Source organism: Sander vitreus, chromosome 22, assembly GCF_031162955.1.
Source record: "Sander vitreus isolate 19-12246 chromosome 22, sanVit1, whole genome shotgun sequence".
Classification (NCBI taxonomy): domain Eukaryota; kingdom Metazoa; phylum Chordata; class Actinopteri; order Perciformes; family Percidae; genus Sander; species Sander vitreus.
In genome coordinates, this window is record NC_135876.1 from 3934499 (window position 1) to 3956756 (window position 22258).

At 41.3% G+C, this 22258-nt stretch overlaps 1 protein-coding gene across 1 annotated transcript; it reads right to left on the reverse strand.

The window, feature by feature from the left end:
• Nucleotides 1-1234: 1234 nt before the first annotated feature.
• On the reverse strand, nucleotides 1235-21979 carry pde1ca (phosphodiesterase 1C, calmodulin-dependent a). Its single transcript, XM_078280593.1, has 17 exons — nucleotides 21895-21979; nucleotides 18728-18778; nucleotides 18240-18399; nucleotides 16075-16188; nucleotides 13630-13812; nucleotides 13014-13080; nucleotides 12519-12635; nucleotides 10266-10406; nucleotides 9254-9354; nucleotides 8804-8932; nucleotides 7285-7386; nucleotides 6035-6155; nucleotides 5773-5854; nucleotides 4604-4724; nucleotides 3816-3985; nucleotides 2791-3078; nucleotides 1235-1395 (listed from the first exon to the last, which is right to left on the reverse strand). The coding sequence occupies exons 1-17, from the start codon at nucleotides 21977-21979 to the stop codon at nucleotides 1235-1237; spliced, it is 2193 nt and encodes a 730-aa protein (XP_078136719.1).
• Between the last annotated feature and the right edge of the window lie 279 nt (nucleotides 21980-22258).

Consider the following 22258-nt stretch of genomic DNA (forward strand, 5'->3'; position numbering starts at 1 on the left):
GTCCCATGCCTCAGCACACCTGCATCTTTTCTTTTACTGACCATCCAGTCGGACATTTGGGTGGTCATACTAGTTGTGGCTAATGTTGCCTGGCAGAGATGAGGAGTGGACTACAGAGGCCTGGTAAGCTCATTTCTTTCTAACTCCACACCTCCCAGGTTGTTTTCAACTTTTTTCACATATGCAGTCGTACTTCCCAAGACCTGTTAAAAGATGATATGCAAAATGTGTGGAGCTCCCCTTTACGTGGAAATGACAACTTTCGGTAACACTTTACTTGAAGGTATCTACATAAGAGTGACATGACACTGTCATGAAAACATGATACTGTCATGACACATGAACCCTAACCCTAACCCTCACCATAACTTGTCATGACAAAAACTGAATGACACTTAATGACAGAAGCGTTATGTCATAAACATTGTTTATAATGCTTATGACACATTCATGACAGTGTCATGTCACTCTTATGTAGCTACCTTCAAGTAAAGTGTAACCCAACTTTCTGTCACCTCTACCTACTAATATTAAATAGTATAACACAAAACATTTTTGTATCAATGAACCTTTAATTAATCAAACAAAAAAATAGAAATAAGAATTATTGATAAAAATGTATTTTGCAAAAGAAAACTTAATAGTTTGAGATGAGATTTAAAAGAAGTGGTTGCTCCACACAAAGGAGTTGGCAGTGATTAAGGGGAGAGATGTCACCAAAAGCAGGTGGTGGTGATGATGCAGCAACAGTTACCTATACAAGATTAAATCAAGCAGAAGATCAGCCTACAATATGCAAAATATAAACAAAGACTGACGATTGACGTGACACCACGCTGATGTCACACTCTATACTATAACAGAGTTTGTACAGGTTACACCCAGTCAAATTGAAGACTTTTTAAGACCTTTATCACAGCATCAACTAACTTGCACTTCCCCATAGCTGAAGAATAAAATCGGTTTCATGTCTGTGGTACTGGCGCCAATAACACAAACGCTGATTGTCTTCAATATAAGTTGCATGTTGGTCTTGTTTGTAGTCATAATACAGCAAAATTATAATTGGACTAGCCAAAGAAAGAAGTAATAGACATAGGAAAATTAAGACCTGTTTAAAATTATTTAAGACCTATACCACAATACTTCAGCAAATGTAAGGCCTAAAATTTTGATTTACAAATGCTAGACTTTTTAAGCCTTTTTAAGACCCCCGCAGAAACCCTGTATAAGGTCACTTTCGGCGACGCAGGGATATGCACTGCAGTCGCCTGGCTTTCCCCCTGGCATCGATGGGCCGCATCTCAGTGACCTTTGACCTGACCCGCCGGAAGGAGCTGGCAGAGTAGCTGGGTCTCTTGCAGTGATGGATCAGAGGGAAGTCAGGCTGAGGGCCTGCAGAGAGAGCAACATCTAAGTTAGTGTGGAATCACTTTCTATTCTTTGAGCTGTGTCTGTGTGAATGGGGGCCATATGAAATTGTATTTTAACTCGAACAACTTCTTGCAACTTGTGCAGCTTTCTAAAAATCTACAAAATCTCAAAAGCCAGGTTTATTCCCCATACACAAGCCATGCATCTTGGGTGGATCACATAGCTATCAGGTTTAGTTTCAAAGCCTTGTAAATGCAACCAAGGAGCATTAGAGACAGATAACATTTTGACTGTTCAAACCACATTAGAAGTCCTCAGATTATTTATTTTTTATTATTTATTATATTATATATATATATATATATATATTATATTATTTTTCCTTATTATTATTGTATTATTTTTTCCTGCGGAGCGTGTTCTGACTTGCTACCAATGCCAAAGGGTATTGATGTCCAAATAAAGCTTCATGAACCATATTTTTAAGGGTTGAAGGCACACTGAATTGCCATTGCTTGAGTCTTTTTTTTTTCTTTTTTTTTTACAGAGAGCGCCATCTAGTGGGGTCAACAAATACAACCAATGGTTCATTTGGACATCACTACCAGGAAGTAGTTTCTTTAAAAAAAAAAGCAACTTCACAAGGTGAAAAGCTTGTGATTGCAGTGGTAGCAACAAAAACTAGCAATATCACAGTTTTTTATTTTTGGATTTTCGACACTAACCAAACACTGGACAGGATCAAAACTACAAAAGTATCACCAAAATGGACTTGTACATGTGAAATCCTTATCAGCACAGTAACTAGTAACTACATCTGTCAAATACATTTTAGTAATTTAAAAGTAAAAAAAAAATCGTGTAAATGTAGTGAAGTAGAAGTATAATCAGAATAAATGTAAAATACTCAAGTACAGGTACCTTTTTAAAATTGTACCTAAGCAAAGCACTTGAGTTAATTTACTTAGTTATGTTCACAGTAGGGCTGCACAATATGAGGAAAATATGCAATAACGTTGTTGAATATCGCGATAACGATATTACTTGTAATAAATAAAAACATTAAAGTATTCTCAGTTCTGCCTTTCTGCTGCTTTCAGTATTCTGAAAGGAAATAATTTCCAACATTCTTTTACTAAACAAATTGAACATTGAATTCAATTAAAAGCCCCACTAAAAAAGAATGACGTTCTAAAGTGCAGTTTTCTGCTGATATTTTCTTTCAACTAACACAAAAAATCTCGGAGTGTCTTTCATGATTTGACGCAGCCTTTTGCGATGTGTTCATTGCGCCAGTTGATATCACGATGACAATGAAAAAAACGATATATTGTGCAGCCCTAGTTCACGGTGTGTAATGGTTCCCTTCACACATCACAGCAGGATTGAAAGTGAAAAGGTCATTGGGATGCGTACCATCCTGCCACCGCCACTGCTTCTCTGTGTGGCCGTCAGGCTTCTTCTTGTTTGTGTTCTTTGGGCCTGATACCAGCGGGGATCCTGCAGCTCCATTGGGATTATTGTGCCCCTCCTCTTTAGGCTTTCGCTCCTCCTGTTGCCTCCTGTTCTGCACGTCCTCCTGTCCTTCCACATCTGTTTTCATCTCCTCCTGTCCTGTGTTGGGTCCCCGTGACTGTTTATCCTCTTCTGTGTCCTTCTCTTCCTGACTGCCTTCCTTTGCCTTCTTACCCTTTTCCTCCAGGTCTACCAGCACACACACACACACACACACACACACACACACTTTAGAATGGTAGAATGTTCTCTATAATATTGCTCTTGTTGCTCTTTTATCCATCACTCAATGTAGCGTGCACTAAATTAACCGTAAGGAGAAGTTAGGGTACGTTTAATCTCGCATTGCCAGACCTTCCTCCACAGCGCCGCGGGGGAAGGTCCACACAGCATTTGGGAATGGGAGAAAAACGTGCTCTGGTTTATTGGCATTTCTTTAAACCAATCACAATCATCTTTGGCGATGCTAAGCTCCGGACAGCGCCACGGTGCCTCTGCAAAATAGCCTTAGTAAGGAACTTGTTTTGGTGGAACACTTGTACGTTCAAAAGTAGTTTTAGTTGTGCAACAGAAAACTCAGATTGGACAGATAGTCTGGATTTACCCTGCAATTTACATAGCTCATATTACTGTATTGTGTCAACAGTTGACTTCATTTAATATTGTATATGGCATTATCTTTTTCGGGGTGCAAACGTTTCGCCAAAACAAGTTCCTTTCAGAGACTATTTTGCAGAGCCAGAGAGTTTATTTTTCACCTATCCCAGAATGCATCTGTTTGTGTAGCCAGACTTTACTCCACAGCGCTGTGGAGATAGGGCAGGCCTGCCCTAACTCAGAGCTTACATGCTTAAAAACTTGAAACTCCGATCCCAGGCTAATATTGGAAAGAGTCAGAGATATTAAGAGGTAAGTGCGGAAGCTACCTTTGGCTGCCTGGGCCTTCCATGTCTCCCTGTTGCGATGAATGTCTTGGTTCCATGTGGACTTGAAGCTCTTGAAGTCCACTGTGGTCAGACAGCAGCTGGCCTCTGAGCCTGTACTCTTCACACTGGACTTCTTTTCATCACTGCCACTGCCACTGATACTGTTGAAACTGTGGACAGTGTAGACACACACACACACACACACACACACACACACACACACACACACACAAGAGCGCCATTTAGTGGGGTCAACAAATACAACTAATGGTTCATGAAGCTTCATTTGGACATCACTAGTGAAATCCATTGAGTGTAGATTCTGGGGTGTGCAGGGCCTTTAATAATGAACTGGCACACCCTAAGTCCAGCCAGTCTTTTTCATGCAGGAAAATAATGTTATTGATAAGGAATAGAGTGGCAGGGCATGGCAATACACACAACAGATTCAGATGGTATGATACTGTATTTTTTTTTTTTATCAATGATAAAGTTCCACAATAAGACAAAATTCTGGCCGTGTAGAAAGGAATTCTCTATGGGCCCCTCCCCACATCCACAGCTTTTCATTCTAGCATATTTTTGGGAACTGCTCACATGAGGGCCCTAGGTACTGAGTCCCAAATTCCACCCCCGGTCCGACACTCCTGTCCATAATATACCTGGCCCAAAATTACATAGTGACTTTGCGATTGCGTATTTTGTTCAGGATAATGTCAGTATTGTCTAAAAACGTGTGTGCAAGTGTCAGGAATGTCATGCAGAACATGCAGATTTTTTTTTGTCACCTAGAGCGTCTGAAGCCAGACAATCCAGAGCGAGATGCCTCCTCAATAAGCGGCGTCACAATCTTCTCGGTCATTTCCGTCAACACAGTGAATGTTGGCTCCACAATGAAGTCAATGAATCCTGTGGGAAACAGTTCCAACGATCACTTTGTACCTTCTGCTTGTTCTTGTTAATACCAGGAGATCATTAGATACCTTAAGGCTGCATCTGTAGTTGACTTGAGATGAGAGAAAAACCATCTGAGACAGTAATGTCTCAGTGTTTTCCATTTCCCGTAATTATTCTAATTTAGTAAAGTTGATCATATTTTAGCAAAAGCCTCCCTTTTGTTAAAAGGCCTTCCTGTTTCCAGATAAGCTCACTGTTGCTCCTAATGTAAAGGAGACCTCTTATGCTCATTTGCAGGTTCATACTTGTATTTTTGGTTTCTACTAGAACATGTTTACATGTTCAAAAAACGTCGTTTGAGCCCGCCATGTGAGCGGATATGACATGGGTCAAACCAAAAAAAACAAAGTAAACATCAAATTAATGTTTCCCAAATGTGGGTTATGCCATTTTAGATTGGTCTGAGCACGCAGATGTTCATTTTGCTGATACGTTTAAGTAGTATTGACCAATTATGTTTGTAGTGGGCTTTGGTTGCATGCAAGTAAACAGTCTGTGTGGAGAGCAAAAGAGGCAGGCCCCGTTGGTCGAAATGCAATCTCGGAACTAGTTGGCTATCGTCTGATGAAGATTAAGCTTTTTATTAGCTTTTAAAAAAAGTCTGTTTATAAAGATTTCGTCTCAACTCCAACTCCATTCTCACGTCCCAAGTTGCCAATCCGACCTGGCACACGTAAGAGCCCGCCTTAGCCCAGATATCCGCTGGCTACAATGAACCACCCAAAAAATTGGCTGACTCCAGAGGTTAAATTACCATAAGACGGAGAGCTGATGGGTTCCGAGATTGGAATTATGGTTATGGTCACATAACTGAATCCACAAAATGCAGGATCAATTCTCAAGGGACACAGTAAACGGATAAACTAGTACTGTCATTTTGAAACCTGAACTGTACAATTGCTAAACATCGCTGTTCATAATTTAGTAGATACACAAACACTATGACCCATCAGGACTACATATAAATGAACTGTATTTGTGTGTTATTTGTATACCTTACCAATCTGGGACTGGGCCACCAGGGTGGATTTGCGGTCGCAGAGAGGGGAGAAAGGTAGACCCAGCTCTGCTTCTTTATCACCCTGAAAACAAATTCAGCATCACAATGTGCTATCACCCCAGGGTCACAGGTTCACTAGTCTTGCATTGCCAGACTTTCCTCCACAGCGCTGCGGAGGAAGTCTGACCTCGTTGATATAGACTATTGCTTGATTAACAGGCCAGTAGAGCAGGAAATTGGTGACAAGGGTTTTGGTGGCTACCTGTCTGAAGAACTCCTCCAGCAGCAATGTAGTCCAGCGGTGATGGATGTCCCAGTTTTTGGCAGGGTGGCTGATGTCAGCAGTGTGCAGCAGCAGGGATAAGGCCTTCGGTTTGTCAATTCTGGAAATACAAACCAGTTAGTCACTGCTGGGCTGCTGTCAATGACACAACACACTTCTGTCCAACACCTAAAAAGAGCTTGATGAAGTTGATGTTCTTACATGATTCTTGCAATTTTTGTTGTTATACCCACATGGTTGAAGCGTAAAGTAAGCTGTAAATGTAAATGTAATGTAATGTAATCATGTGATGTAATCATGTGATACCCTGCAGTTCTTTCTTTTTTACGATTAAATTTAAGGCATTTATTGGATAGGACAGCTTGGACGTAAAAGGGGAGAGAGAGGGGGAATGACATGAAGCAAAGGGCTGCAGGTCGGAATTGAACCCTCTGCTGCTACGGCAAGAATTCTCTGTACATGGGGCGCATGCCTCACTGGGTGAGCTACCTAGGCGCCCCAGTCAGTTTTTTCTTTAAAGTAATAAAGGCTTAAAAAAATGAACCCTAAAGACTAATTATTTGGACACAAAAATTCATAAAATCAGTTTTCAGGAAGTGTGTAAGAACTTGCTTGAAAATGGATCACCATGCTAGTAGCAGTTGCCAATCTTGCTATCTGAGCATGTCGGTAGTGGACGTAAATTGAATGTGCATAAAAAACTGGACCAATGTCAAAGATTGTTGTTCCCATCAGTCACTTACACAGAAACATGACAAAATAGGATCCAGGTTGAAAAATAAAATATATATATATATGGTCCAAATTTCCATATAAAAATGACAATACAAAATGACATAGTAACACATTCATACTCAATAAAATGTGACCTTTTGAAGTACTGTAAAATCACTGATATAGTAATTATTAGTATTAGTAATATTTGTTTAAACATATAATCAAGGTATATTTAGAGGCCCAACAAATCATTTTTCTCAGGCAAGGACAATTTTCACTCAACTCATGGAAAAAGTCAGTGCAAGTCAAATCAGATTGTATTCAGCTAAAATAACACCACTACAAAGATATTGACTTGCTACACCACAGACATTTTCCCTGTAGTGATTGCTGAAAAAATCATAATGTTAATTATAAGGTGTTGAGATGTGTGAAGGACCCGAGGCCGGTTTATAACTTTGGTGAATGTCAACAAAACCGACTCTGACTCAGAAGTGAAATACAGTACTCACGCCTCAGGCTGCTGCAGGACGCTTTTCATGGCTTTGATTTGCTGGAAGTGGCAGGACATGTCCGTGGCCAACACCATCTCCACTACCAGTGTCCGCAGCTCTCTGAAGGAGTCAATGAGAGTGAAATATCTCAACAGCTGTTGGATGGATTGCCATGAACATTCATGTTCCCTTCAGAATTGATTAATTGCTTAGCAAAAGTGCAATCAGGAACTTTCAACGCGAAACTTTACATATACGTTTGGCATGACACTCTGAGATTGGCCCATAGGGGGCGCTACAAATGCCAAAAGTTTATATCTCATGAAGGGCTCATCCGATTTTTACATAATTTGGAGGGTACCAACTAGGGACACTTCTGAGGCAACGCCTACAATGGTATACTGAATAGTCAAAAAATGGGTGTGGCCTATTGCAAAGATTTTTTTGGATTGGCCTCTTACTTTAAAGTGAAAAACTTGAAATTAATAGGGTAAATTTACAATGCTTCAAAGACCAAATACACATGTGGACCACTAGGTGGCGCTATAATCAACGTAGACACGGTTTGGCAAAACTCACATATTACACATCGCACATTTAAAAACCTTAAATTTACACATTCCTTGAATCGAGCTGAAGCACATAATATAGGCCACACGCATTTCCATGAAGAAGTTTTTCCGCAAAATCGCGAAAATGTGCAAAATTTTCGAACTCCTCCTAGGCCATGCATCTGATCTGCACAAAACTTGGAACACTGGAAAAATCACTCCTAGAAGTTTGTTCAATCAGCAATTATGACCTATATTCACGTTTCTAGTGGCGGGGCCCTCTATTGGTCGTATTCATTATGACGGGAGCAAAGCATGAAGCACGGTGAAGAAAAATATGAGCACCAATATCCGCATAAACCACAATCTTTTTTCTAAACATAACTAAGTAGTTTTTGTGTCTTAACATAACCGAGCTGAGACCATTGCACCCTTTACGTTCAAAACTGCGAAAAATAATCTCTGATCAAGATATGAAGTCATTTTCTGCTGCTGTCAGCTGTCATTTCAGTATCAGACTGGGTGAGGGTTAGGGGGGCAAGGGTGGCCAGTGCCCCCGTAATTATAAGCCTCGACCCCCCCCCTCTAGCCCCCCCTAACTGTGGTAAATATTTTCATACATTTTTGACCCCACCTTTATCCCCAAAGAGGGGATATTATTAATGTGCAGTGATATATAAAATGTAGGTTAACTCTGAATGAGTATTCTTGTGTGTATTGTTATGTGTGTAATATTAGTCTTCTATACACCCAGACCTATGTAAAACGCGTGCTTAATATATTTGGTACCCCTAAAATCGCATGTGGCCCCAGCCTGGCCCCTCCATTTGAAATGGTCTCAAACCGCAACTGTTTCGAAATGAAAATGTATTAAGTCGAGGGCATGAATTAAGTTTTTTTTTCTCGCCATGTCCCCTCCTGGGGCTCTGGGCGCTTAGGACGAAACACCTGTAAAAACAAAGACACATCAACGTCGGCTGTCTCACCTCCAGTCATCTTTGGAAAGGTTAGTAAGGATGTTCATTTCATCATCACCCTGCAGAAGGCGATAGGCAGCACTGACGTGGTAGTTCTCCAGAACAGCTCGGTCATTGTACAACATGGCTGTGTCTGACCTGCAAATCCCACACAGCTACATTCATTGGAAGGCTTAAAATGAAAATTTAAATAATAATAATAATAGTAATGAATGAAAAATGATGATGCAAGAAAATATTATATACAAGGCGATGGCTGGTTTGGGTTTAAATAGTGAATAGGTCCCCAAGGCGATAGTTGGGTTAGGTTTGGGTTAAATACTTAATAATTAGAAACTTTTTAGCATTTACCCTCTACATGTCTCTTGACGTTCTAATCATGAAGCTTTTCTAAGCTGTCCTCAATGTCCTCAGCAACTGCAGTGATTAAATGATAAAATGACATTGAGTGATAATTACCTGGTCTGAATATGGAAGTTATTAGTGGTCCCTGTATGTTCAAAGTCATGGATGGCAGCTGCAAAAATGATGGCAAAGATCTCCAACTCAGTAAGCCAGTGCTGTGGGGGAAAGGAAAAAAACAACAAAAGGTCAACTCTTGTTCATGTTCTTTCTTCCTTTTGTTCTTCCTTTGCTGTCACAACACCACATTGTAAAAATGAAAGTCACAACAAACAAAAGTATCCTAAACCTGTATCTTAAACCCAGATATACTGATTTTTAGTCCCTAATGTGGGTCAAGCTTGCCATAAGGCAACTCGATAGTCTTTTCATCAGACCCTACCTAGTCTCGCATTGCCAGACCTGACTCCACATCGCTGCAAAGGAGGGTCTGGCTAGTCCATAGAGCATTCCGGGATAGGAGAAAAACGTGCTCTGGTTTATTGCCATTTCTTTAAACCAATCACAATTGTCATCGGCGGCGCAAAGCACCGTACGGAGCAAAGTAGTTTTAGTCGTGCAACAGAAAACTCAAGTTGGACAGATAGTCTAGGTAGCTGTCTGGATTTATCCTGCAGAGATCTGAGGAGCAGTTAACCATAGTCCTCATAAATCCACCAGAGTTTAGAACGCCAACACAAAGGAAGAGGAAGGTGATGGACATCCGGCGGAATTTCCCGAAATGGAAATCCCTGAATCCCTGAAATGAAACAAGGTCGATATAAACTAGACCCTACCTGCCTGGTAAACACCCATATCTATCAAACTTCACTCCTCTAGTTTGTCATGCAGGCTTTCATTAATTTATAGTCACTAACTCCAAGCTGAGATAACTCTAATGACATCACTATTAAACTACTCTATTTATACCGCCCCAAGTTTTAGAGACACTGTCTTGTTGAATTGTTTTTGAATTTTAAGTTATGAAAATCTCTGCCTACTCAGTGGCTGGTAGAATTCACTGAGAAAATCTGCACTTACATTTGATAAAGTTTGCACTTTATTATCATTAACCCAAACCAAGACTTACAACTAGGCCAGTCTTGAGGAGCAGGTAATGGATGGTTTGTGTGACATCAGCAGCATGCATCAAGTTGTGGTAGGGATTCTTGTATTTGCTGTAACCCGCCTCCAACGAGTCCAGAAATGATATGAGAGCAGAAATAGGGACCTGCAATAGAGGAAACAACAATGAAGCAAAAAAGCAAATTGCAAAACTGCAGTATTAATATTATTTAATCCGGTTATTCCAAGTTGTGTAGGCAAAAACTATGAATTATTTCGCATCCAGACGTTTCTTCACAAGCTTACAAAAGGTGAAATACAACAAGTCTTGTTCTGAATATTATTAAATTACTTCAAAATGATTTGACCTTTTCGGAGTCCATAAAGTAAGACTGGTAAATGAGTACTCCACTGATAAGGCATTGCATTCCTATAACCGGAGTTGCGTGTAACTACGCAGCAAAGCATTTGCAATAAAAATCATAAATGCGTATGCTCAATTGTTTCAGAACGTGCATTTGTGGACAAGGCAGCAACTGTCTAACCTGACGCACCAGATGGTTTGTTAACACAGATGTATGTATGAGGCCGTCATTGGACATGGTTTGGGAAAGGGCACGCACTTTAAAAAAATACCTGGCACGTGATTTGACGAACCATATGTCTATGTCCGCAATTGTTGTTTTGAATTAATAGTGGTGGTCATCACACACACCTAAACCACGTCCGTAGCTACCCGTATGGTGCCGCTCCAAAATAGCCTCGGGCAGGAACTTGTTTTGGTGGAACGTGTACGTTCAAAAGTAGTTTCAGTCGTGCAACAGAAAACTCAGATTGGACAGATAGTCTAGCTAGCTGTCTGGATTTACCCTGCAGAGATCTGAGAAGCAGTTAACCATAGTCCTCATAAATGCTCAATGGTGTTTTTTGCCTCCAACGTCGCCTTCCAGGCAGCTAACCCTAACCTTAACCCTAAACATAACCATTGCAAGTCGCCTTGACTATGGGGGCAAAAAACACCAAACGCCCTCATAAATTTACCCGAGTTTAAAATTACAACACAAAGAAAGAGGAAGGGGACGGACATCCGGCCGAAAATGAGCAGACTGATCTCACTAAGTGGCGTATGTATGACACGCCAATTTGTATGCCATTTTTGCGTGTTATGAAGACGCATAATCGTTTTTTAGCGTGTTTATCAACGCCGTTTGGCCTCCATTGACCTACATTACGTGTGAATTATCGCCATAGCGAGTAGTATGAAAGAACAGAGGTGGTTGGGTGCTGGGTGTTGGGTGGGTCAAACACAGGACTTTCACCCAGGAGAGCCGGGATCATGTCCCGCGTGTGGTGTTTAACAACCATTAACCCTTATTAATAAAGCCTTCCCCAATGTTCTTTTCCTAAACCCAACCGTTTATTGTTCCCTAAGTGTGTGAAGTTAGTCACCGTCGTGTTTTTGTCATTTTTTAGTGTTCCTAAACCCAACCTTTTTTCTTTTTTTTACACGCGTGTGACGTTGTTCTCGCGATAGCACGGCACGTTCTCGCGAACACACACCACGTGGCGTTGCCACGTGGTGTGTGTTTACATCCGCTGTATACAGCGTAGACATACACGTGGATAGCTCAAAATGCGTACAGATAACATGCCATTTGGCTTTAGGAAAGTGGTGTGTATGTTTGCGCAAAGTCATGATACCATGTTGAAATGAGGGACATCTGGCAGAACCTCCAGTGGCACTGGAACTATCCCGTAAATGAAACGTTGTCGATATAGACTACCCACAATTCAACTCGACCACTAACATGCTTAGTTGGTGATTCAGGTGTGTTATGCTTGTAGCGGCTAATGTAGCCTCAAGCTCATACTCTTTATTTTTTTTTACATATGCAGTTGTACTCCTGAAAATCTATAAAAACAGTTTGCTGTGTAAAATCAATTTAATGTTTGTGTCACCAAGGTGAGAGTACATTGCACACATTTGTAAGCTCTGTACAAAGTCAGAGGTACCTCCACAGAATGAAGACCTTGCTGTTCAACCTTATTTTGTACATTCTTAGTTCAAAAGATCAAACCGTTCTTCTGCAAGCTCTTTAATCTCTTTTCTTCTTCGACTCCACTGAGGAGGAGTTTTATTACCATTAATCAATAAAAGAGATTACCATCTAGTTTCCACTTTGACACATTACAAACAATATCTGGAAATGGAATAAAGATCATGCACAATCACAATTCTTCAGTAACTGATAAAGGCAATAGGAGTTTATTAGCATACCTTGAAACGATTGATCAAGCCATATCTGGTGAGCAGGTCATAGAAGACAAATTTCAGAGCGTGGTCTCCACTAGCATCATTCAGTGCAAACACATCAAATGACCACATGTCCACATGCTAGAACAAATGCATAACAAACAAGTTTCATTAGCACATGAATATCAATATGGTCGTTCATCTGTTAATTGCTACACTGTTAGAAAAGTCCATAGAAATGCGGGCTAATATACTGTGTTAATATGAAGGAATTTTCTGTAATGATTTTAATGGTTTAAAGAAAGGAGGGATTAAAGAGACAGGCGCTCCTACAGAGCGTGAATACAGGTGCAGCAGCCATGGGCAGTATGAGAAAGATAAAATGTTTTTTAAACATTAAAGTTCTAGTACAAACACAAAATACAAGTATAAACCTGAAAATGCTTTATAATAGTTCCCCTTTAATATATTACACGCTTTTCACCATACACAAACAAACATACATACACAAAGGAATACCTTGAGCACAGTGATGACATTTTGGGGATAATTAAGACCAGCTATGTTGGAGCTTCGTCGGTACATCCTGTCAAGGAGATATATAAGACACAGCACAAAACAATGTCAACACAAGCCAACACACACTGAATGCTACACTCGCTAGTATCGCTGGTACTGACGATTAGCTAGTGTGTGGCAATGTCAGCTTTAGTATCACAAGTTGTATCATAAGCAGTCGCTCTGAGAGTCTGCATGACAGAATAGAGTTTAATCCTTATGAGACTTACCAGAGTAGTCGGCCAAGTTTATCAAAATGACCAACCATTCTTCTTACTGGTTGGTGACGAAATGCAGTTTTGTTGATTGCTACCAGCAATTAATTGGTTTGCTGTTATCACATTTCAGTGTGGATGGCACACTGCATTTTAAACGCTCTTGAAACACTAGATGTGGATTAAACCCTGTCATGTACTGTATGTAAACTGCACTTTCAACTGTGATTGACTTTTTTTACTAATCTAATTTCTGAGGATACCATTCAATAATTAAGCAGTGGCTTAATGGGAAAACCACATTTATTTATAATCATTCATGATTAAATCAGTTACATCAAGTAAACCAAACAAAATCAAACCTCTCCACAAAGATGCCAGCCTGCACTGCATGGACGATGCTGCGGAAGCGCGGCTTGTCTTCGTTACGGCGCAGCATCAGACCCCTCTGCCGGGTAAAAGTGGAAGCCAGCCAGTCGCGAACCTCTGACGGCACCGAGTCTGACTGGATGTCACTTAGCTCATCTTCGGGATTTGCCAGCCGTCTGCAGGGAGAGGCTCATTCACACAAACGAACAAAAAAACTCATACAATCAGGGCTTTAAATGAACTTTTTTGATCACCGGCCAACATGGGTAGTAGATTTTTCAAATTACTAGCCGTCAGATTTTCCACTAGCCATGTTTGTTTTAGTTTTTTTTCCTAACTAACGTTACTTTAATTTCAACTACTCGTTTGTTGTGCGCCGTTCCATTTGTCTCCGTTTTAGCGTAGCTCGTAATCGATACTGCACAGTAGGTGTTTACCCAACAGTCGTACGACACAACATAGTATTTATTGGAAATGTAGGATTAGTTCTACAAGCAGTGTTGCCAGATAAATAACATGTTTCCAAGCCAAAGACAAAACCCCCCAAATTTCTGACTTGTTGCATTGTTTCTGCAACTGGCCGATTCTAACAGACGCAGAGTTGTTTGCTTCCTTATCACCGGACAAACTGGATACTAACTTTACAATGTTACCCGCCAAGTTATATTTTTATCCACATTTGGCGGGTGGTTATTTGAAGCCCTGCATACAATGTATCATTTCGGCAGGTTACTTTACGTTAACATACAAATGATTGGCTGTTGCTCTGCTTATTTAATTCACTCTCTCCAAAGCTATTGATTAACGATTTAACTTCATCAGGAAATAAAGTGTTTTTTGTCTTGATTATCTGTTCTGCCTTTGTTGTTGTTCAATGAGTTGAACAATTAAGTGTAATTCAAAGATTAAACCTTCCTTTTTGGTTAAGATACATTTCTCATTATTTGTAACAGGTATGGATTTGTCAACATTCTTCGAATTAATGCAGCACTCATATCACACTCATGATTTTGTGTTTTATGTTTGGTGTTTAACCCTGAAAGCAGAGTTGCTAGGCAACTGACACAGTAACTTTTTTTTTTTAAAGTGTGACTGAGTTTGTTTCCTCAATAGGTTCTACATAACTGTATCATAAATCATCTTCATGCAGTCATGAGTGTCATAAATACTGAGGAGCTGAGCTGCTTGGAGCTTTAGGTGAGCAATGGTTTGTGTGTAATATAAGTATATAAGTCCTAATCTTTATTAGTTATTATGTGTCCTTCCCAAAGTTGAAACAAGCCTACGCCCTTGCTCCACTGAGTGTCGCCACTATCCCTTAATGTAGGAAGCCTGCATCAGTGTATATTTAACAACAATCTGTTACACCAAACCAGTGGTGGAAAGTCCATAAGTACACATCGTCAAGCACTGTACTTAAGTACAGTTTATGGGAACGTGTGTTTTTACTTAAGTAATACCACCATCATTGTACTTCTACTACTACTTCTAAAGAAAAAAAAGAAGAAAAAAAAAGAAAATATATATATATATTTTAATTTTTTTTATATATATATATATATATATATATTTTTTTTTTTTATAGGTCCTAGTTTGAAGATTAATATTTTCGACACAAAACCTGTAATTAGCTTGTACGTATTGGCAGTACAGTAGTCTCGCATTGCCAGTCCTTCCTCCACAGCGTCGCGGAGGAAGGTCTGGTAAATCCACACAGCATTCTGGGATCAGAGAAAAACGTGCTCTGCTTCATTGGCATTTTTTTAAACCAATCACTGTCGTCTTGGGCAGCGCTAAGTGCCGGACGGCGCCACAGTGCCTCTGCTAAATAGCCTCGGGAAGGAACTTATTTTAGTGTAACGTGTACGTTTTAAAAGTTGTTTTAGTTGTGCGAGAGAAAACTCAGATTGGACAGACAGTCTAGCTAGCTGTCTGGATTTACCCTGCAGAGATCTGAGGAGCAGTTAACCATCCATCCATCTTCGTCCGCTTATCCGGTGTTGGGTCGCGGGGGCAGCAGCTCCAGCAGGGGACACCAGCTCAAGCAGGGGACACCAAACTTCCCTTTCCTGAGCCACATTTACCAGCTCCTACTGGGGGGATCCCGAGGCGTTCCCAGGCCAGGGTGGAGATATAATCCATCCACCTAGTCCTGGGTCTTCCCCGAGGCCTCCTCCCAGATGGACGTGCCTGGATGCATCCTTAACAGATGCCTGGATGCATCCTTAACAGATGCCCCCAGGGCACCTCAACTGGCTCCTTTCGACGCAAAGGAGCAGCGGCTCTACCCCGAGTTCCTCACGGATGACTGAGCTTCTCCCCCTATCGTAAGGGAGACGCCAGCCACCCTCCTATGGAAACCCATGTCAGCCGCTTGTACCCTATGTACGGTGTAAGTGTGGTTTGATAAAAGCAGAACTGAGGTGAAATCGTCTTGCCTAGTCTCCTCATTGTATAGAGATTCAAGGACCGAGGCGGTGTACTCCAGGTTTTTCTTCAGGTCTGCCACAGATGCTTCCCCCCTCTCCAGCTGCTTTATGAGACATCGCAACCTGCGAAAAAAGATTTTATAAATAAATAGACACCTTTGAACCAAACTTTTTTAGCCATTCTAGTGTCATGGCTCTAGGAACGACAATGTCCGTCTGTCGGTCATTACGCCACTTTGGTCTAGACTAAAAATTCTCAACAATTACTGAATTAAAACGTAGACATCTCAGACATCTATTGTCTACAGAGGATGGATTCCTATGACTTTAAGGATGTCTTGACTTTTTCGTCTCTTGCTTAAGAAACGGCAATCCTGCGCCATTGTTCAAATTAGTGATAGCCAAATGAAGCTTCATGAAGCATTTTCTTTATTTTCTGAACACACTAGATGGCTCTTTGTTCAACAAATGGTTAAAAGCACGCTGAATTGCCATTTCTTGAGCCTTTTTCTGTAAAACAATAGCCCCATCTAATGGAGTTGACAAACACAACTAATGGTTAATGAAGCTTCATTCGGATAGCACTAGTTACAGTTTTTTTTCGATTGCTAAATGACAGTGGGCACAACTGGAGCCACATGTGCAAAACGTTAACTACAGTCTGCATAGCAGCAGTTCATGTGGACCAAACTCTATTTCATTTTTCATTGCTTGAACACAGTTTTCAAAACTCTACACACTTACCCCGTGACTTTAACCACAACATGGACAACACTGGATTTACAGCACTTTGTTCAAATGCTAACACACTGCTGTCAAAACTGTTAACCACACATTCAAAGATTTCAGCCCGGTGCCTATCAAACACTGCTGATTGCATTTTCAGCTGAAAGCCTAAGCAGGTGTCTTGTTTTAGACTAGTTAGTGAACATATACTGTGTGTATATATATATATAGAAAACCTTAGAAAGCCTTTTTTTGCAAATAAAGAAACACCAAATAAGAATGAAGCAGTTATACACTGTACCGAGAGAAACAGTGAACAGGTAAAAGAGCAAAGACACCAATATGTCCAGGTACTACTGAACTATTTAGCTCAGGTGACTGTTGGTAATGCAGACTGTAGTTAGAGTTTTGCACATGTGGCTTCAGTTGTGACCAGTGTTGTTTAGCAATCGGAAAAAAACTAAAACATAGACCTAGACCTGCAAAAACATCCAAATTGTCCTAATTGTCATTGTAAGCATATAAGCATTCTGCATTCAGCATAAAACACTGCCACAGAGCTGCTAGCATGGCTGTAGAGTTTTAAGTCGCTTTTCCATTACGTGGTACCTGCTCGACTCGCCTCGACTCTACTCACCTTTTTTGGTTTTCCATTACGAAAAAAAGTACCTGGTACCTGCTAACAGGTCATTTTTTTAGTACCACCTCAGTCGAGGTTCCAAGTGAGCTGAGGCGAGCCGAAAAGGTGACGTGAAAGCGACAGACGGGGGTGTCCTGAACAAACCCGCTATTTTTAAATAGTTTAGCCAGCTGTTTTGAAACTAAATGTGTGTTCTGGCTGTGGCAACAACAACACACCTTCCACGTTCTGTGTGTGTGTGTCGCGTTAGGTCAAGGCAGTTTCCTGCGGCGCCACTTGTTTTACAGTTCTGCGGAGGCTCCAGGCAGAGCTTTCGCCATAGCCTACGTACACACACAGCATGGACGGCTCGACGCACGCACCATCGCACAAGTATAAACATCAGGCCACTTACATAGTATACGGCGAAAGCTCTCCACAGAACTGTAAAACAAGCTCAAGTGGCCTGATGTTTATACTTGTGTGCTGGTGTTTGCGTCGAGCCGGCATATAACGATCAGCCATGCTGAGGCAGTACTAAAATCTGCAATGGAAAACGGATGCACAGTGTGTCGAGGCGAGACGAGCAGGTATCATGTAATGGAAAAACGCCATTATAGTGCCTTTGATTACTCTTAATCCCGGCGGTGTTAGGCTACAACACAATTCCCTTCATCACGACTTAATATGGCAACTGTACAGGACACATTAACATAGAATATATAAATAATGTTGAGGAAAAACAAAGGCCTTATGTTTATAACTTTGTGTTTCTTTAGGAGTTGTATGAGCTGTACATGTTGTTTTTATGTGCGTGCGTGTGTGTGACCTGATAGCAGTCTTCTCCATGGCATCGGGTGCATCAGGTGTTGGCAGCTCATCAGCCAGGATCTCCGCGGCGCTGCGCGGGTCAATCTGAATTCCTTTGGGTTCAGTGATGCCAATGGCGGCTGTGACGGCAGTGGATAGTGCATTCTGGGACTGTGAGCCTGAACAATTTCCATGCAAACAAACATCCTTTGCTTGCTTTTCCATGTTTCTTTTACCCATAGGCATAGGTCTGGACATGCCCCCCCTCAGTATTTAGAACACATCCAATTGCCCCCCATGAAAATAGCAGTATATTGAAGACCCTAGACCGCAGCTTAAAGGCTTTAAACATACTTTTTTGCATAGGACACTAAGCTATTCAAATAGCCTAATGATTGTTGCCATGATTTTATAGGAAATCATTGTTTTAATGTGAATGTGCCACCCCAGACATTAAATTAACTTGTAATAGAAAAATGATAGAAAGAAGTTCTTTGTTGAACTCACGTGCAAAGCGGGCCAGTGGATGGCGGTTGCTTTCCCCCGCCTCATTTGCAACTGTAAAGAGAATTTGAATTTCTTTTGTTTTACAGATGTTTAAAGGCCTCAAACAGACATGGTTCTGCACCACAGGTGTGTACAGACTACAGTGTATGGACTGTGTTTGATTGACATCCCTCATACTCTCCTGTTGCACCTGTTACAGTGACGTTGGGTAACTGGCACCTTTACTAGTGCATTACGTTTAGTCACCTTACTCCAGGATACCTCTATGCAACATTAACCTGTGCAAAAGTTTAATGCGTAAACCAGAGTACCCGAAGAATGTGCAGGACCATGTGTGACTGAATTCACAAATTAAAGCTGCACTCAGTACTATTATTACTACTAGTAGTAGTAACTAGAAATCCTAAAATGTTTCATCAGGTTAATTCAGTAGCCATGCTTTTCTGTGATACTTTACACAAAGGATACCATAGCTCCAACCAATTCAGATTAGGATTAACCAATTAAGTAACTAAAATGATGTTGCACATGCATACAAAAGAATACATATGTAAACAAGAGTATATAAATGTACATTTGTGTGGTGTGTGTGTGTGTGTGTGTGTGTGTGTGTGTGTGCGTGCGTGTAAGTGATTGGGGGATGGAATCAGGCAGAGAAGGCGGAAAGAACAGCCACTTCATTAGTGATAATGACTCCCTGAGCTCAGCACCCTAACAACTGACGACACACACATTTAGTTGCACTAGTCAAAATTATATCAGTCTTTTCCCAATCTCTTCTGGTTCCCATAGAGACAGCAGTCAGTAAACACACACACACACACACACACACACACACTGTAGAATGACATGGCCTTCTGTTGTACATGCATTCTGAGGTTAAGGTTATGGAAAAGTAAACTTTATTGTGTGTGTGTGTGTGTGTCTGTGTGTGTGTGTGTGTGTGTGTGTGTGTGTGTGTGTGTGTGTGTGTGTGTGTGTGTGTGTGTGTGTGTGGTGGGGGAGGGGTGATTTGTTTAGCAGAGAATAAAAGAGAGCTGTTTATACACAGGATACACAACATAATATACATATGTACTAATACTAATATCCGTATTCATACGGAAATAAAACACACCAATCGATGTAATGACACCAATGGTAACAGGGACAAATGAGCTCTTAAATAGCATATGCCTACCATGTACACTAGAAGACTTGAACAGACTTTCATCTGAAGAAAATCATCTCACATCTAACGTTAAAGACTGTCATAACATGTAAAGACTGGGGATCTTGCAGGGTCACATTGCAAGACTACAACTAAATTAGATTTGTTTAGAAAAATGTAACCAAGCTAGTTAGCTATGGCTAGCGTTAGCTGGTAACTTAAAGGGAAAGTTTGCAGATTTTCTGTTCTGCCGTACATGCAGATGAATGTCTCCAGGACCCAGAGGTCTGTGTTTATCTCCCGTGGATGACTCAGACTTCAAATCTGCAACTTTCCCTCTTTAGGGTTGAGTGCGCCGCCATAGCAACCATAAACACCACTGTCTCTAGCCGTTTGCTGCTTCCTGTTTGGTGCTGGAGGGAGAGCACCCATTGGTTGTTGACAATGTTCACATGATTTAACTTCACCACCAAGACTTTAAACTTAAGATAATATCAAACATGTTTGATTTTGTCTGAACGTCCAGATGGGAAAAAGACTGACTGGGACTGAGTTTTATGACCTTAGACCAAACGATGGAGACGACGGGAGAATTTGTGAAGAGTACGAGATCAGGAAAAAGGTTGACATCATCTGTGACAATGGCGCAAACATGAAAAAAGCTTTCACTACACGTTTTCCAGGACTGGTAGGTGAAGAAGATTACCTTGATAATTCTGACAGTGGAAGAGCAAGAGAGGCTTGATAATTCCTTGAGAGCAAAAACCCATACACAACTTCAATGTTTTGCACATACTCTTCAGTTGGCTCCTTGCTCAACATCAGCATCTCTTTCAAGGATAAATCTAAGAAGGAGTTTGGACAGCGTGGAATCCCTACCTCTGTTACCACATGCTGGAATTCCACACTGAGGCAACTTAAATCAGTGCTAAACTGTGACCACCTAAAACTGTCCACAGTTCTTAAAAACAAAGAGACCGTATTCACAACTAGAGAGGGGAAGCAGATTCTGGAGCTAGTGGATGTCCTTCATCCTTTTGGAGAAGTGGAAAGTTCTGCGGAAAGTTCTGCGGAAAGTTCTGCGGAAAGTTCTGCGGAAAGTTCTGCGGAATTCTGCGTACACAGATTCCGGCTACATTTACATTGCTACATTTTGGTTCAACAACAAATATCTTTTGCTATGTTTACAACTCGCATTCACACTGCTCTGGAGTTTCCGAGCCCCTAAACCGGAGACGTTTGGAAACACTTCTGACCCGTTTTGGTTTGGAATCTGCGGGGTTGTGTTGCAGTCTCAACAGCTGCAAACGGAGACCTTTGGCAACACCGACACTGACGCCAACGTTTCTCCGCCTGATTTATGACGTCTCGTTCTCGGAGAAAACCAACTAACATTACCATGGCAACTACCAGCAACAGGCGGAGTACACATGCTGCCGCCTGTTTATGCCCAGTATACCAGAATGTTAATGAGATATGAGGTTTGGGCGTGTTAGTTTAAATGGAGATTAGTTCTTCTACTGGAGCTAAAAACACTTGCTGCACGGAGATCACCTTTGGCTCAAAACTCCGCTTAAAAACTGTGTGTGTGTGTGTGTGTGTGTGTGTGTGTGTTTGGTTCCCCAAGCCAGGAAACAACAGACCTAGTGGGCCCCAGTATATAGGCTGATTCACATTCAACTAGATCTCACATTCATATGACATCAAAGGTCATGTTACGGATTTGAATAAGGACACTTTGCTGCAGACAATGGAAAATGTACCAGGAGAGTGAGCACCTTCATTGCAAATATAAATAAAGGAAAAGGGCCAACTTCGAACGCTGTGTTTATAGTTCGCGACCAGGTACTCATTACATATTATGCCTTAAATAAAGAACACCATGTGTTCAGCAACACAATAGCACCAAGCAAAACCTCTCTCTCACACACACACACACACACACACACACACACACACACACACACACACACACACACTCACACATCATAGCACTCTGTAAAAAACAGTCTCTTACCGATGGTGAAGCTGAAGCCATCGATGCTGAAAGTGGCACTGCGACACTTTTTAAATCCCTGTTTTTTAGACGTTGGCTCTGTCATTGTGGCTCTTGATGCACACTCCTCTGCTCTCAGTCTGTCAGTAGATAAGTGAGGAGAGCAGAGCACTGTTTCCCCAGGAGAGGAGTGAACCCAGAGGCTGTTCCCCTCTGAGTGGCTGTAACCCTGGCAGTGCCTGTAGTCCCACCGGAGGCTGCAGGTGCTGCAGAGCTTTCAGCAGTCGTATTCAGAAGGAATGCTGGCCTCATCCCCCCCTCCTCCTTCTCCTCGTCTTCCTCCTCCGCCTCCTCCTCCCAGGTTTTCATCCATCAAGGCCACTGT